The sequence below is a fragment of the Rana temporaria genome, chromosome 6, assembly GCF_905171775.1.
Source record: "Rana temporaria chromosome 6, aRanTem1.1, whole genome shotgun sequence".
Taxonomy (NCBI): domain Eukaryota; kingdom Metazoa; phylum Chordata; class Amphibia; order Anura; family Ranidae; genus Rana; species Rana temporaria.
In genome coordinates this window covers 182636441-182653070 of record NC_053494.1, presented here as the reverse complement: position 1 = coordinate 182653070, position 16630 = coordinate 182636441, and the positions used below count along the sequence as shown (strand labels likewise).

The window sequence follows — 16630 nt, the reverse complement described above, 5'->3', positions numbered from 1 at the left end:
GGCCCTCCAGTTGTTCAGGAACTACAATTGCCATCATGCCTAGTAGGGATGTCCTGATACCGATACTAGTATCGGTACCAATACCGAGCATTTCCCCGAGTACTTGTACTTGGGGGGGGAAATGCTCCGATGCCTCAGCCGATACCTGGGCAGGCAGGGGAGTTGCAAGTCTTCTCCCCTCCCGTGCTCCGTGCACTCTTTCCTCCCCTCCCGTGCTCTCTTTCCTCCCCTCACGTGCTCCGTGAACTCTTTCCTCCCCTCCCGTGCTCCGTGAACTCTTTCCTCCCCTCCCGTGCTCCGTGAACTCTTTCCTCCCCTCCCGTGCTCCGTGAACTCCCCCCCCCCGTGCCGCTCTTCTCTCCCCCTGTCCGTGTCGCTCTTCTCTCCCCCCCCCCCGTCCGTCCGTGCCGCTCTCCCCCCTCAATTTGTGAGGATGGAGAGCGGAGGTAGGAGCCGCCAAATCCGGCTCCTACCTTTTCAGAATGGACAGAGTCAGTGATCACTGACTCTGTCCATTCACATAACTGAGCATCGTAACCTGTGCTTACGATGCTTCAGTTTAGGAATGGAGAGGAGCTTCCCTCCATTCATTTCAGCTGAGGCTGCAGAGAAAGGGACTGGGGAATCTGTGTCCTTAGTCCCTTTCTCTGTCTTAAAGGGAAGATTACAGAGGTCTTTTAAGACCCCTGATATCTCAAAGACCCCCAACAGGGCTGATAAAAAAAAAAAATTGCAATAAATATAAAAAAATTAAAATAAAAATGGAAATAAAAAAACAAAAAAAACAAACACACTGACAATTCACCCCCCCCCCCCCCAAAAAAAAAAAATGTAAAAAAAATACCACCACTGTCACATGACATTAAAAAAAAGTATCGGTATTCGGTATCGGCGAGTACTTGAAAAAAAAAGTATCGGTACTTGTACTCGGTCTCAAAAAAGTGGTATCGGGACATAGTCATGTCTGTGAATGTCAGAGTTTTGCAATGCCTCATGGGATGTGTAGTTCCGCAACAGCTGGAGGGCCGTATTTTTAAGATCCCTGCACTACAAAGGCATAATGTGCTAGTATGCATCGCAGGAAGAGACGGCACGGGTATACCGTCCCTTCAGAGACATCACCGGGTGCATGCAGTGTGAATGTCTCCTAAAACGGTACAGGTTTAGAAGATATTCATGGTACCTACAGGTAAGCCTTATTATTGGCTTACCTGTGGGTACAAATTTACAGTAAGGGTTTGCTTCCACTTTAAGAAATAGGTAATATTAAGAACACATGAATTATGAATAGGTCCCTAGCAGGAAAAGCGCATTAATAATAAACATCCTTAAACATAGGACTACTATTCTGTCCTCACTTTAAAAATAAAATGACCTTATTTATAACTGAAATAAACAGAGATATATTTATGGATGAAACTTTGAACACCCCACAGGGCAGCTAAGGAGAGTCGCCAGACACAACGCTGAAACACAGCAACACAAATCTTTAAAATTAGGTGACAGTTCAGATCTAAATAACACTCAACAAACTTTATTAGTTCAAAATAGCAGCCTGAGCCAGCAGTTCTAAGAAGGACAGGACGAAGAGAGATGGGATGGAATGGATGGCAGGAGACGGGAAAAACAAAACAACTTACCGTTGCTAACCATTCGTCTGGCAACTTCCCAGAGGACCAGTCCAAAAGCCCAAATGTCCACTCTCTTGTAAGAGTCGAAACAGTCCACCTGGATCGTCTCATCTAAAACTTCTGGAGCCATGTACCGTTTCGTCCCCACCCGGGGGTTATTCCCAACATCCAGCTGATTGGTGGACTGCGAGTGTATCACGGCCAATCCTGAAACGGCAAGAAACATGGCGTTGGCAATAGATCAAAAATCTGCTTTAAAGATCTTTTTAGAGACAGTGGGGGGGGGATCCAATAAAGCTGCTGTGTCACTTTTGTGGCGTTATTTCCTCTTGTTAACCACTTAACCCCCGGACTATATTGCTGGTCAAAGACCAGAGCACTTTTTACGATTAGGCACTGCGTCGTTTTAACTGACAATTGCACGGTCGTGCAACGTGGCTTCCAAACAAAAATGACGTCCTTGTTTTCCCCACAAATAGAGCTTTCTTTTAAAGGTATTTGATCACCTCTGCGGTTTTAAGTTTTTGCGCTATAAACAAAAACAGAGCGACAATTTAGAAAAAAATGAATATTTGTTACTTTTTGCTATAATAAATATCCCCCAAAAATATATAAAAAAAACATTTTTTTCCCTCAGTTTAGGCCGATGCATAATATTCTACATATTGGCCCGGATTCTCGTTCCTCGGCGCATAGTTATGCCGGCGTATTGAATATACGATACGCCGACGTCGCGCAGAGCGGCGAGCACAGTATTAACAAAGCACTTGCTCCCAACGTTGCGTAACGTAAATTCTTCGGCGTAAGCCGGCCTACTTCAAAATAGGTGGAAGTGGGCGTGATCCATTTAAATGAACCGTGACCCCATGCAAATGATGGGCCGAACAAACGGCGCATGCGCCGTCCCGTGGACGCATCCCAGTGCGCATGCTCAGAATCACTTCGGAAATACTCCCTAAGATATGTCGAATCACTGCCTACCACGTGAACATAACCTACGCCCAGCCCTATTCACGTACTACTACTACGTAAACGACATAACATACGACGGCTTTTCCCTGGTCCATACCTTAACATGACTTACACCTGCTTTATGAGGCTTAACTTTACGCCGGACGTACGACTTGCGCAAACCACGTATATTACAGCGACGGGTGCAAGTACGTTCGTGAATCTGCGTATCTCACTCATTTGCATATTCAAATTGTAAATGAATGGGAGCGCCCCTTGCGGCCAGCGTAAATACGCGCCCAGGATACGACGGGGTAGGAAACTTAAGTCGGTCGTAGGAAGCCTATTTTCAGGCGTATCTAGTTCTATGGGCACGGCGCATAGATGCGACGGTGCACATTCACACTTACGCGGCGTATCTGTAGATGTATACGTTTCGATTTCCCCCCCCCCCCCCCAATAGGACCAGCGCTCCACGGACTAAGCCAAAGCCGCAGCCTCGCCTAAAAAATCCTGCCCGCAGCTCGTCCCGATCCTGGGAAAAGGTTGCGAGGCCAGACGTCGCTCGCGGCCTTTTCCCTGTAAGCTGCTCAGGAAGCAGGAGCAGGAAGTCTTGTAAGTAATGCAGCCTTTTCTGCAATCCCCTGATCCTGGGAAAAAGTTGCAGGACAGACGAGGCTCGCGGCCTTTTCCCAGGATCACGGCGAGCTGCGGGCAGGATTTTTTGGCGAGGCTACGGCTTCGGCCTAGTCCGCGGCCTTTTTTCAGGATCCCGGCGGACTAGGCTGAAGCCTCGCCTAAAAACTTAGGACCGGCGCGGTGTCCATCAGGAGAAAAAAAAATGGATTTTAATCAAGTTTTTTTTTTTTAAATCGCTGATTTTTTTTTGGGGCCAAAATCGCCCAGCTCTACTATGGGGCCCCTCTTACTGCAAGGGTATGACCAGGGGGTTGCAGAAGAGGCTGCATTACTTACCAGACTTCCTGCTCCAGAATTCTCATCTCCCTGGAGCTCTGGTCTGTGGGTGGAGCCCAGGCGTCATGTACAGTGGGGGGCTATTAACCCTGTATTGTAGGAGGCGGGGGGCAGGCTGGGCGCAGCTTACAAAGGAGCAGTTGCAGAGATCAACACAGCCTGCTGTGAAGGTGGGGGTCAGGTAAGTAATACAGCCTCTTCTGCAACCTCCTAGACCTAATCATTTAATCCCTGTAGTGCAGGGGGGGGGGGGGGGGTTTAGGCTTTAAAAGACAACTCATCCAAACCACTAAATATACATTTAAAATAATTACACTGCAAATGTTTTACCAGCCAAAGGATTTGTAATGCAATGTAATCACAATGTCTTGTGAGCTGTGTACACAATCCTCTGATTGTCTGCACCCCATAGGTGGGTATTTCCATCAGCAGTGCAGGGCGTGGGCACCATCACACCCCAGTCCCGGAAATTCACTCCATTTAAAAGATCTCCTATGTAATGTAACCAGTTACATTTAAACTACAGTGTAATCTGCTGTAACAAAATAACTGTAAAAATAACGATAGCACGCTGATTATTACTACCCAAGTCCCTTTAGAATCACAAAACTGTTCAGATGCTTTATTTGTAATGTAAAACCCAAATGTACCACGATTCTATAGTAAAGATTCAGAGTACAGGACGAGAAAGGCTGCCACCTTCTGGACAATGCTGGAATGAAAACCATTAGACAAATGCCCAGTGTTCAAAGCCATTGATTATTATTATACAGGATTTATAAAGGGCCAACAGTTTGCACAGCACTTTACAATATTAGGGCAAACAGTACAGGTACAATACAATTCAATACAGGAGGAATCAGAGGGCCCTGCTCGCTAGAAGCTCTGTGTGTTTGCCTAATGTAAGCTCTCTAAGTAATAAAGACGACATCAGACATCATTTCTCCTTGCAGTGTAGGCTATATTACCGGCCTGGTTACTGTGCATCACCAGGTCTAACAAAGAGTAAAATGCCTGCTTAAAGCAACGCTATATTAAAATTGTGGCATTGAACTGGTTGTGCCACGTCAATCCTCTGGCATCCTATGGTACCAGAACATCTTGTCATTGTTCATTCATAGCACCACAAAAGTCTTGGCTTTCTAATATGGGAACAGCAACTTCGAGGAAGTCTGTGCCTGTCCCCCATTTCTTCTTGTTCCTCACCAAAGGGCCCATATGCCAAATCTGGCCTACCAGGCCTTGTCATGGCAGAGCGCCATTCGGCCACCTCAGGCTCTCGCCATCCACGCCCGCTCCCCACTGTCTCTTGCAAACACAGAAGGCTTCTGTGTTCACAAGGGACAGCTTTGCTCACAGCCGCTCCCGGAACTAACAGATCCCTGCATGTGCTCACACCATAGAGAGAAATATCTCAAGAATCTGGGAGCGAGAACGAACTCCCTGCAAGGCGAGGTAGAGCCATCTACACAGGGAGGTACTAGAGCTGGACTAGGTAGAAGAGAGATGCAAGGAAGCTTTGGGGGTTGCACTCTGTACATGGCGCACGCCAGAACCCTGCACTCCGTACACGGCGCACGCCAGAACCCTGCACTCCGTACACGGCGCACGCCAGAACCCTGCATGATCTTGTGCGCAATCCCGATACGCAACAATGTGAATCTAGCCTCAGGGTACTAGTGGCATAGCTAGAAGGAAGCCGGGGGTGGGTGGGGGTTCAAGGAATAAGGAGTTTATACAGTTGCTTTTAAGGTTTCCCATGGACAAAACATTTCACCCTTTCAGTACAGGTGGAACCACATTGCATTGCAAGGGTCATAAGTTATGTTTAACGAAGTCCAGCTTTCATTTATTCTGGCCAAAATGGATCAAACCAACTGCACCCTTTTGTCAGAAACTACTTTGCCGTGTCCTCCTTTCCCTTCCAAACGTCTCAGGCCCCGTACACACGACCGAGTTTCTCGGCAGAATTCAGCCAGAAACTCGATCGGAGCCGTATTCTGCCGAGAAACCCGGTCATGTGTACACTTTTGGCCGAGGAAACCGAGGAGGATCTCGTCGAGCCAAATAGAGAACATGTTCTCCATTTCCTCGTTAGTCAATGGGGAAACTTGGCTCGCCGAGATCCTCGGTGGCTTCACAAGGAACCCGACGAGCAAAACGATGTGTTTTGCTCGTCGAGTTTCTCGGACGTGTGTACGGGGCCTCAGACTTCTTTGCTTTTGAACAAGTGAATATCAACATGAGGCAACGATGGCTTCTTTTTTACAATTCTGTAATGACAGGTCTGCTTTAATAAACCCCAGCGATTGAAATAAACCCATGTTTGTGGATTTGGTTTGACCTGGAAAAAAACAAAGCGAAGATTACCTAGATCTGCTATACAGCACTGGCCATTCTTCTTCACAAGAACGTTCTTGCTCTTCAAATCTCGGTGAGCAATGGCCGGCTTTCCCTGGGTGCCGAATATCTCTACGTGTAGATGTGCCAGTCCGCTGGCGATGGACAAGACGACGCGGAGGCACATCACAGTGTCCAAGGTCGTCACTTGCAAGTAATCGTAGAGAGATCCCATTTCATGATAGTGAGTAATCAGCCACAGCTGAGTGCTGGAGTTTCTGGAAGTCATGTCCGAGGCGATAAAACCTTCACAAACAAAAAGGAGAGACATGAGGGACAAATCAATTTTAATACAGCAGACAGTTTAATGATAGAGACAATGGGGCAGATTCTGCAAGCCACAAAGCAGCAGAAAGCCACCTTCAGTAGCCTTTTAGGTGCCAATTTCATAGTAGTCGTGTTCAGCTTAGCCTGCCGGACAAACCTGTTAAGCCCAAGCAAGAATAAATCCAACTTATTAAAAGTGAAAATCTCATGTAATGAAGACAGATGTGCCTCATACAAAATTGTTTTAACCACTTGACCTCCAGAAGATTTACCCCTTTCATGACAAAGCCATTTTTTGTGACACAGCACTGAATTACTTTAACTGACAATTGCGCGGTCATGCAATGCTGTACCCCAATAAAATGTATGTAATATTTTTTTTTCCACAAATAGAGCTTTCTTTTGGTCGTATTTGAACATCAGAGATTAGATTTTTTTTACGTTCGGCTATAAAACATATCCAATAAAAAAAAAGCCTTCATAAATTTAAGCCAATGTGTATTTAGCTACATATTTTTGGTAAAAGCAAACAAACCAATAAGCGTATATTGATTGGTTTGCGCAATGGTTCTACAAACTATGGCATGTATAATGGAATATTTTTTACACTAGTGATGTGACTTCTAACGAGACTGCGATATTGCGCAGTCAGACACTGACTTTTTTCCCCCCAAGATTTCACTATATACTTGACTAATGTTTGTGGATGGTTATGTGATGTCACAAGGTTCTTCCAATAGTGCAATCCTAAATGCTTAAGTGGTTGTAAACCCTAATGCCACGTGTACACGGTCGTTTTTGGGCATGAAAGAAAATTACGTTTTTAAAAACGTCATTTAAAATCATCATGTGTGGGCTTCACATCGTTTTTCGGCTTCTGAAAAATGTTGTTTTTCGGGTTGTAAAAAATGATCGTGTGTAGGCTAAAACAACGTTTTAAACCCGCGCATGCCCAGAAGCGAGTTATGAGACGGAAGCGCTCGTTCTGGTAAAACTACCGTTCATAATGGAGTAAGCACATTCATCACGCTGTAACAGACAAAAAAGCGCAAATTGTCTTTTACCAACATGGAATCGGCGAAAGCAGCCCAAAGGCGAATAGAACTTCCCCTTTAGAGTGCCGTCGTACGTGTTGTACGTCACCGCGCTTTGTTCATCATTTTTCAAAAACGATGGTGTGTGGGCAACATCGTTTTTAATGATGAAGTTGGAAAAACGTCGTTGTTTTCATGCCGAAAAACGGTCGTGTGTACACGGCATAAGGGCCAGTTCACACCAGATGCCGTTCTGTGCGCTTTTTTCCCTGCACTAAAAATGCATGCACAGTGTTTTCCATGTATTCCAATGGCTCTAGTTTACACCATGCACTCCGTTTCCGGTGCAGACTATCCCACCCAGTGATCTTGGACTCCTCCCATTTTGAAAGCTGGATTTGTGCTTTAAGTGGGCTTAAACTAAAACCTTCTGCCATCTTTCAAGCCTCCTGTTTTGTCTGCTGGGATAGAGAAATTTGGAATAAACTGTTAGCGCAAACACTGGTACAACCGAACACTTCAAAAGCGTGCAATGTATATGTCTAGAAAACAGTCACCGTTTTATACATATAGTGGTACAAAATGACCAATCCTAAAAAGGAAGGAGATGGGAAGATGATGGGCGGCAGCTGTCCTCAGAGAAAAGCCAACTCTGTTAGGGGAAGACAAGGAAACAAAAAAAGGGAAGCGCCACCTAAGTGCATCCTGTGGACACCATGAAACAGCCAGGTCCAGCGTGGAGACACAGATGATGACGTTACCAGAGAGCGGGACCAGGGAGAGCACCGGAAGGAAGGTGAGACTAGAAACAACAGGCTACGCGCTCGGAGACAAGCTCCTTCTACAGGCCTAATCTGGTAACGTCATCATCTGTGTCTCCATGCTGAACCTGGCCGTTTCCTGGTGGCCACAGGATGGATTTCTCTCCCTGCCTGCAGATCTGTGGATCAAGATGGACCTGAGACCGGACCGCACCGCGCATCATGAGACCCTGATGAGCCTGTTTTGTAATTGCATTTCTTTTGAGATTATACATAGTATCTGATATATTGCACTTAGGTGGCGCTTCCCTTTTTTGTTTCCTTGTCTGCTGGAATGACCAATAGGAAGGCTTGGGTGAGAGAACACGATGTTTAAATTTGCATATAACTTATAATACCATCTCTGTAGCTACTGTATGCTTGACATGTATTTCCCATCAAAAGGTAACCTTTGCTTTGCATAAGTCAAGTTTAAAAAAATGTCCAACTGTGTGACAGGTCTTCTTTAAAGGGTTGTAAAGGTAAAAAAAAAAAATTTGCCTAAATAGCTTCCTTTACCTTAGTGCAGTCCTCCTTCACTTACCTCATCCTTCCGTTAAATGTCCTTATTTCTTCTGAGAAATCCTCACTTCCTGTTCTTCTGTCTGTAACTCCACACAGTAATGCGAGGCTTTCTCCCTGGTGTGGAGTGTCGTGCTCGTCCCCTCCCTTGGACTACAGGAGAGTCAGGATGCTCTCCACATTGCAGATAGAGAAAGGAGCTGTGTGTTAGAGGGCGTCCTGACTCTCCTGTAGTCCAAGGGAGGGGGGGAAGAGCACGACACTCCACACCAGGGAGAAAGCCTTGCATTATTGTGTGGAGTTACAGACAGAAGAACAGGAAGTGAAAATTTCTCAGAAGAAATAAGGACATTTAAAAGCAAAATGGAAGGAGGAGGTAAGTGAAGGAGGACTGCACTAAGGTAAAGGAAGCTATTTAGGAGAAAAAAAATTGTACCTTTACAACCCCTTTAACCACTTTCGGCAACAGGGCGGCTGCTCTGCCGGATCACGCTGATGTTCATAGCCCGGCGCCCCCATTTGGCTGTGAATGGGTACAGCGCAAGCCAATCAGCAGGTCCTGGCCAACGCTTTATGGCCAGGACCTGCTAATCTCAGCACAGAGCCCTGTGTTTAAAGTGGAGTTCCACCCATTTTTTTATGTTTGTCTGTGCTGCATGCTCTAATCTCATAGTGTTCAGAATGGACAATTATTTATTTATTTTGTTGCTTGTAAATACCTTTATTTTGTAGTCCTTCATTACTTCCTCCTCCTTATTAGCCTAGGCTATTAACTAAGTCACAAGGCTATTCGCAAGGGTTTCTGGGATAGGCATCATGTATCCCAGTAGTCTTTGCAAATAGCCTATTTGCATAGAGAAGGGGCGGCAACTTCCTCTGACACTCCAGTTGCTATGGAAACCTGACTGAAACCTATTACATCGCTTGTGCAGCACTGAGCATGTGCGAGATCTGCAAGGCTGAAATCCAGGAAGGCATACAGTCTGGCTTCATGATGCCCACACTTAAGATGGCCACGGTCTATTTCTAGATTATAAACTAACTAAATGCTTTAACAACCTAACAAAACGGACCTTAGTTTACAGACTAACTTTACTAGACTACATTAAGCTTGTGTATTACAGGGGTATTTATATTTAAAAAGTGAAATTGTGGGTGGAACTCCTTTAAAAACAGGGGCCTATACACAGAGCAAAAATCAGCCACATCTACTAGTAAAAGCAGCACATAATGCACACATTACACTTGTTAGGCACACAGCTAACCCCATGATTGCTCCTAGATTTTAACATCTTCCCAGCCAGTGTCATTAGTACAGTGAAATGCATTGTATTAGCACCAATCATTGTTCTAGTGCCACTGGTGATGTCAGTGTCAAATTGCCCCCCGATCACAGTTCCACTGTAAAAGTCGCTGATCACTGCCATTCGTATAATCATAAAAGTCCAGTATATATCCCATCATTTGTAGATGCAATAACTTTCGTGCAAACCAATCAATATACACTTACTGGGATTTCTTTTTTTTAACCAAAGACATCTAAAGGGATATATTTTGGCCTAAATTTATAAAGAAATTATTTTTTTAATTTTTTATTGGAATTTTTTATAGTAGAAAGTAAAAAATATTTTGTTCTCAAAATGTTGGGTCTTTTTTTTTTGTTTATATTGCAACAAATAAAAAACCCAGTAGTGATTAAATACCACCAAAAGAAAGATCTATAGTGTGCAAAAATAATAGTAAAAATGTAATTTGTGTACAGCGTTGCATGACCGCACAATTGCCAATGAAAGAAGCGTGGTGGCAAAAAATGTCCTGGTCATGAAAGGGGGAAAACCTTCCAAAGCTCAAGTGGTTAAAGCGGATCTCCACTCTAAAGTGGAGTCCCGCTGATCGGAACCCTCCCCCCCTCCGGTGTCACATTTGACACCTTTCAGGGGGGAGGGGGGTGCAGATACCTGTCTACAGACAGGTATCTGCACCCACTTCCGGCCCTACGATACGGGCAAAGGACGGGTTTTTCCTCCGCTTCCCGTCGCCCCCCCCGTTGTATGCTGGGAACACTCGGCTCCCAGCACACAGCGGGAGCCAATCGGCGGGCGCAGCGCGACTCGCGCATGCGCCGTAGGGAACCGGGCAGTGAAGCCGGAGCGCTTCACTTCCTGGTTCCCTCACCGTGGATGGAGGGGGGAGCAGCAGGGTGACGAGCGATCGGCTCGTCATCTGCTGCGATCACCGCTGGACTCCAGGACAGGTAAGTGTCCTTATATTAAAAGTCAGCAGCTGCAGTATTTGTAGCTGCTTGCTTTTAATATAGTTTTTTAGTGGCACATCCGCTTTAAAGTAATTGTAAACCTACTTTTTTATTTTATTTTTTTATTTTTAAGTATCATGTCATACTTGCCTCCTCTATTCTGTGAAAAAAACATTGAACAGCCCCAATGCTCCACTTCTCTGGTCCCCCACCGATGCTCACCCCCTTGGCAAGTGCACCCAACAGCAAGCCGCTTGCTATAAGGCAGGGGTAGGCAACCTTAAAGTGGAGGTTCACCCAGAAATGTTAATTTTTAACATTAGATTCATGCTCATTTTGTCTAGGGGAATCGGCTAGTTTTTTAAAAATCAAAGCAGTACTTACCGTTTTAGAGAGCGATCTTCTCCGCCGCTTCCGGGTATGGTCTTCAGGACTGGGCGTTCCTATTTGATTGACAGGCTTCCGACGGTCGCATCCATCGCGTCACGATTTTCCGAAAGTAGCCGAACATCGGAGCGCAAGCGACGTATAGTGCCGCACCAACGGCTTCTTTCGGCTACTCGTGACGCGACGTATGCGACCGTCGGAAGCCTGTCAATCAAATTGGAACGCCCAGTCCCGAAGACCATACCCGGAAGCGGTGGAGAAGATCGCCCTCTAAAACGGTAAGTACTGCTTCATTTTTAAAAAAAAACTACCAGATTCCCCTTGACAAAATGAGCATCAATCTAATGTTAAAAATTTTTTTTCGGGTGAACTCCCGTTTAAAGAGGTGGAGATCGACCTGAACAAAATAGGAGGAGTCAAAAATCACTGGACACAGTGTAGTTTCCTGCATGTACACTGCACCGACGGTCTGGGCAAACTGCAGTGCATCAGCATGAAAGCAGCCCTATACCATTATGCCCAGCGTATTGCTTCACACTGACCTGAAGATCTTTCCTGCTGCTGGCACCACTCTGGAGACCTCTAGATGGGATAAGAGGTGGAATGCAGTTTGTGTCACTCCGCATGGGACAGGAGCCAACACTAAAGAGGAGGCATTGGCTCTTGCTCCCTACTATAGCTCCAATTTTACAAGTAGTCTGTCTGCATTGCTCCGTTTGATGCTCTGGGATGGTGGATTAGCAAGCCCAGACTACGATCTATCAGTCACCTGTTTGCGATCTACTGGTAGATCATGATATACAGGTTGTTGCCCCCTGCTAGGTGTGTACTCATGCAGGCTCGAACCCCATCTGTGCTCTTGTCTTGACTCTGCCCCCGCTCACTAGCTGGTATTGACAGCAGCAGGAGCCAATGGCTCCCACTGCTGCCTCTGTCCAGTGAGGAGAAAGAAAGCTGAGAGCGCTGATGCTGCCGGGCACAGTGCTGGATCAAGATTGAGCTACGTATAAGGGGGAGATGCACAAAGGTTTTTTTTTTACCTTAATGCAGAGAATGCATTAAAAAGGAGAAGTCCAGCCGGAGCTTTTTAGGCTGGGCTTCTCTGGGTCACCGGAGTACAATTAGTTTTGCACTCCTGTGACCAGTTTTCAGAGGAGAGCGGTCTGAAGTCCTTTCTCTACTGACTTCACTGCCATCAGTCGAGGCACCACGTCATCCCGACTTCCCAAGTCTGGATCCGCCAGCTGCCTTGATTGATGGCAGTCTCAGCGAGCCGCTGAGACGGCTGCTCCCAGCCCCTCCACAGCTCAGAGCTCCAATGAGCATGGAGGGTCAGAGCAGGAGAGAGAACCGAGCCATCAGCGATGTTCGGTGGCTCGGTTCTCAGTGCAGAGATCCCAGGGGACAGGAGCAGCATCGGTCTGATGCTCCATCCACCGAGGTAAGTATGACTATGGGAAAAACCCAAAACCGATACTTCTCTTAAAGCGGGAGTTCACCCAAAAAAATGTTTTTAACATTAGATTGGGCCTAATTACGGGAAGCAGAATTGGGTGTTTTGTTTAAAATCAATGCAGTACTTACCGTTTTACAGATAGATGTTCTCCGCCGCTTCCGGGTATGGTCTTCGGGACTGGGCATTCCTATTTGATTGACAGCCTTCCGACGGTAGCATACAGCGCGTCACGAGTTGCCGAACGTCGGTGCGGCTCTATACGGCGCCTGCGCACCGACGTTGGGCTACTTTCGGAAACTGGTGACGCGCTGTATGCAACGGTCGGAAGGCTGTCAATCAAATAGGAACGCCCAGTCCCACAGCCCATACCCGGAAGCCGCGGAGAACATCTATCTCTAAAACGGTAAGTACTGCATTGATTTTAAACAAAACACCCGATTCTCCTTCCCGTAATTAGGCCCAATCTAATGTTAAAAAAAAAATTTTTTGGGTGAACCTCCACTTTAAAGTAAAAAAAAAAAACCTTCTGCCTTTAGATCCACTTTAAGGGTAGCAATAAAAAGTTGACACATTACATAAGACTGCTAAAGATTACAGCCCCTTTCCAAAGCAATGTTTCCTTCTGTGCTCCCAATAGCCAATTAAAATGTGATCACTGTAAAGATTAGGGCAAAGAAAAACATGAAAAACAGATGGCTAGCATAGAAAAATATAGTGTGAAAAAAAAACAAAAAACATTAAAGCTACAGAGATTGTTTCACTTGCTTGGCTTGAGTAAGAACCAAAAACACAGACTGTCTACAAGGGCCACGAGGGCCGCGCAATGAGTGCCAAAGGATTGCAGGTTGGGCACCAGGGAATTAAAGAATGAAAAGTTTTTAAAGCTTGGTAATAAACAACAGACAATAAAAAGTAACCGTAATAGAGCCACCCTTTTTCTTTCACACGGCTAATCCCTCACCTAAGCTCAGAAGCTCAGCGCCGCCAATATCAGAGCATTGTGCAATGTGTCAAGTAGAGACTCATTCCACTCCTCACCTCCTGTTTACTGCTACGCGTGGTGTTAAACATAATCCAGCTATTAAAATGTGAGAACCAGCCGCAACAAAAAGAAGAGGGACTTGCCTAGACAGTAAGAATGTGCTTGTAAAACCTTCAAGAAAAAGGAACTGAAATTATACGGAATGCAGAAAGAAAAGCCCCAGGCGCTGTGGATAGACACCCAATTGAGCAGATCCTCTGCGGGGACGCCGTGTATCCGGCTAGGTGCTGCTCAGCCTATCTCAGTGCGAGGAATGCTGCACTGCTGTCTCAACATGCAAACATATTTACAGGTGAGGTACACCGCGTGCAATGAGATGGAAAAGAAAACAAAATGTCTGGAATGTGCGTTTCCGGAAACAAAAGCAGCCAAAAAAGGGAAACTCTGGGAGGAAAACGACTCAGTAAAACGAGATTAAACAGCCAGGAATAAAAGGAAATGTCACTTGATGTTAACATCCATTACTTCTAAAGTGATTGTAAAGGCAGAAGTTGTTTTTGTTTTTAATGTCAATGTGTTCTATGCATTAAGAAAAAAGCCTTCATTGTGCGCCCCCCCCCCCGCTCCCCAATACTTACCCGAGGTCCCTCTAAATCAGGGGTAGGCAACGTGGGGCCTTCCATCTGTTGCAGAACTACAAGTCCCATCATGCCTCTGGGAGTAATTGTAACTGCCGGTGACTTGTCCTCAATGTTCCCCTAACGGGGAAGTTCTTTCACTGACTGCGCAGGCGCAAACTTCCCGACGGAAATCTCCGAACCTCGCCCGGCATCCAGGCTCATTCTTTAACATCCCCGTGGATTGGAGGATGTTGAAAAAAGAGCCAGGAGGCCGAGCGAGCGGAGCAAGCCGTCCGAGCACAGACTGGCCACTTACCTCGAAATCCACAAGCAATAGAAGAAGGAAAATCACCGCTCAAGGTGGGTCTGCTATAGGGTCATACACAGGTGTAGGATTCCAAGGGTGCTGGCAGTGCACTAGGCAAGCATGGGCGTAAAATGAAGGATGGATGGCCGCACTCCAAACCAAACAGGTTGTCTTTATTTAAACGAACAGCAAAACATACCAGATCACAGCAACAGAAACAGGAGGATAACCAACGTTTCGCACTGACTTAGTGCTTATTCATGAATAACCAAAATAATTCACAAAAAATATAGGCAATGGTGACTCATCCAAAGCAGTCAAAGTTAGGTGACAAGAGGCAATCCTGCATTAGTCACACTAACCAGATCATCTTATCCGATTTGATGGTGGTCATAGATATAATATTAAATACTACCATCTGCATTCCTCTAAATTAGTACTGCATATCAAAAATTGGGAGAGAAAAAAAGAATTGGTCAAAAAGGAATACGGATAAATATGACTGCAATTTATTAATTATCCACATAAAAAAAACACATTAATAACACAAAAAGTGCCAGTATCTCCACAGCACTAATAAAATTAGACGTTAGTCTAAACAAGGACAAGTGGCCACCACAATCATACACACAGCTTACACACACCTGCAGGAATCAAAGAACTGGGGCATGATAAAGAATATATAAATCACAGGGCTAGATTGAGGATAGTATAGCTGCAAAAAAATCTGTGAAGCTGGATACAGTTCCAATCAATTCTATCACCAGTTCATGGAGGACAAATTCCACATGGAGATGAAGTAGATAGAACTACAATTCAATGGTAGACAGCAGCAAGTAAGTCATTGGAAACACTGCTGGTTTGGCAGTGATAGGTGTGATTACCATATAATGGGATCTGTTTGAACCAAGCAAGGATTGCTGTAGAGGCTGCAATCAGCAAGATGTACCATACTTCGGTACAGCTGAAAAACCAGATCACAATATCAAAAACTGCTTATTGCTTAGATCTTACCACCCTTGGAAAGTAGTCAGTATCTGTAGATTTCAGAGATTCCTCTGGTTACAGAGGCCGGCGTTTTTTTGCAGATTCCTTCAGTGGTATGGTGGGAGGTGCGCCCTCAAATCAGGTCCTCTGCATACCAAGGCCAAACCATTCAGTTCCAGGGTGAATAGATGCCTTGTAATGTCTTTGAATGCCAGTAGATGGCAGTGTAGATAGGCAATAAGAAGTCAGCATGCAGTTTTAAATACTTGCTGTATGTCTCAAAGTGATGTCCGTGCAGTGGTGTATGCTGCAGTAAAAATAGATTCTTAAGTTGGGAGAGAAGGCCCCCAGTAAAAATATATTCAGGTGGATGTAGTGGTGGTCAGTCCTGCTTCATCGCTGATAAGCGTGATGCTTACATGTTTCGATCCTAACAGATCTTCATCGGAGATGATGATGCTCCGATGAAGATCTGTTAGGATCGAAACATGTAAGCATCACGCTTATCAGCGATGAAGCAGGACTGACCACCACTACATCCACCTGAATATATTTTTACTGGGGGCCTTCTCTCCCAACTTAAGAATCTATTTTTACTGCAGCATACACCACTGCACGGACATCACTTTGAGACATACAGCAAGTATTTAAAACTGCATGCTGACTTCTTATTGCCTATCTACACTGCCATCTACTAGCATTCAAAGACATTACAAGGCATCTATTCACCCTGGAACTGAATGGTTTGGCCTTGGTATGCAGAGGACCTGATTTGAGGGCGCACCTCCCACCATACCACTGAAGGAATCTGCAAAAAAACGCCGGCCTCTGTAACCAGAGGAATCTCTGAAATCTACAGATACTGACTACTTTCCAAGGGTGGTAAGATCTAAGCAGTTTTTGATATTGTGATCTGGTTTTTCAGCTGTACCGAAGTATGGTACATCTTGCTGATTGCAGCCTCTACAGCAATCCTTGCTTGGTTCAAACAGATCCCATTATATGGTAATCACACCTATCACTGCCAAACCAGCAGTGTTTCCAATGACTTACTTGC

At 45.4% G+C, this 16630-nt stretch overlaps 1 protein-coding gene across 1 annotated transcript in view; it reads right to left on the bottom strand.

The window, feature by feature from the left end:
- The window catches only part of ACVR1 (activin A receptor type 1), a 109291-nt gene that overhangs the window by 11642 nt on the left and 81019 nt on the right, over positions 1–16630 (bottom strand). Inside the window, exons 7-8 of the mRNA XM_040357927.1 lie at positions 5928–6203; positions 1641–1838 (exon numbers count right to left, since the gene is read on the bottom strand). Of these exons, the coding sequence (XP_040213861.1) occupies positions 1641–1838; positions 5928–6203 (474 nt within the window). The remainder of the gene's footprint in view (positions 1–1640; positions 1839–5927; positions 6204–16630) is intronic.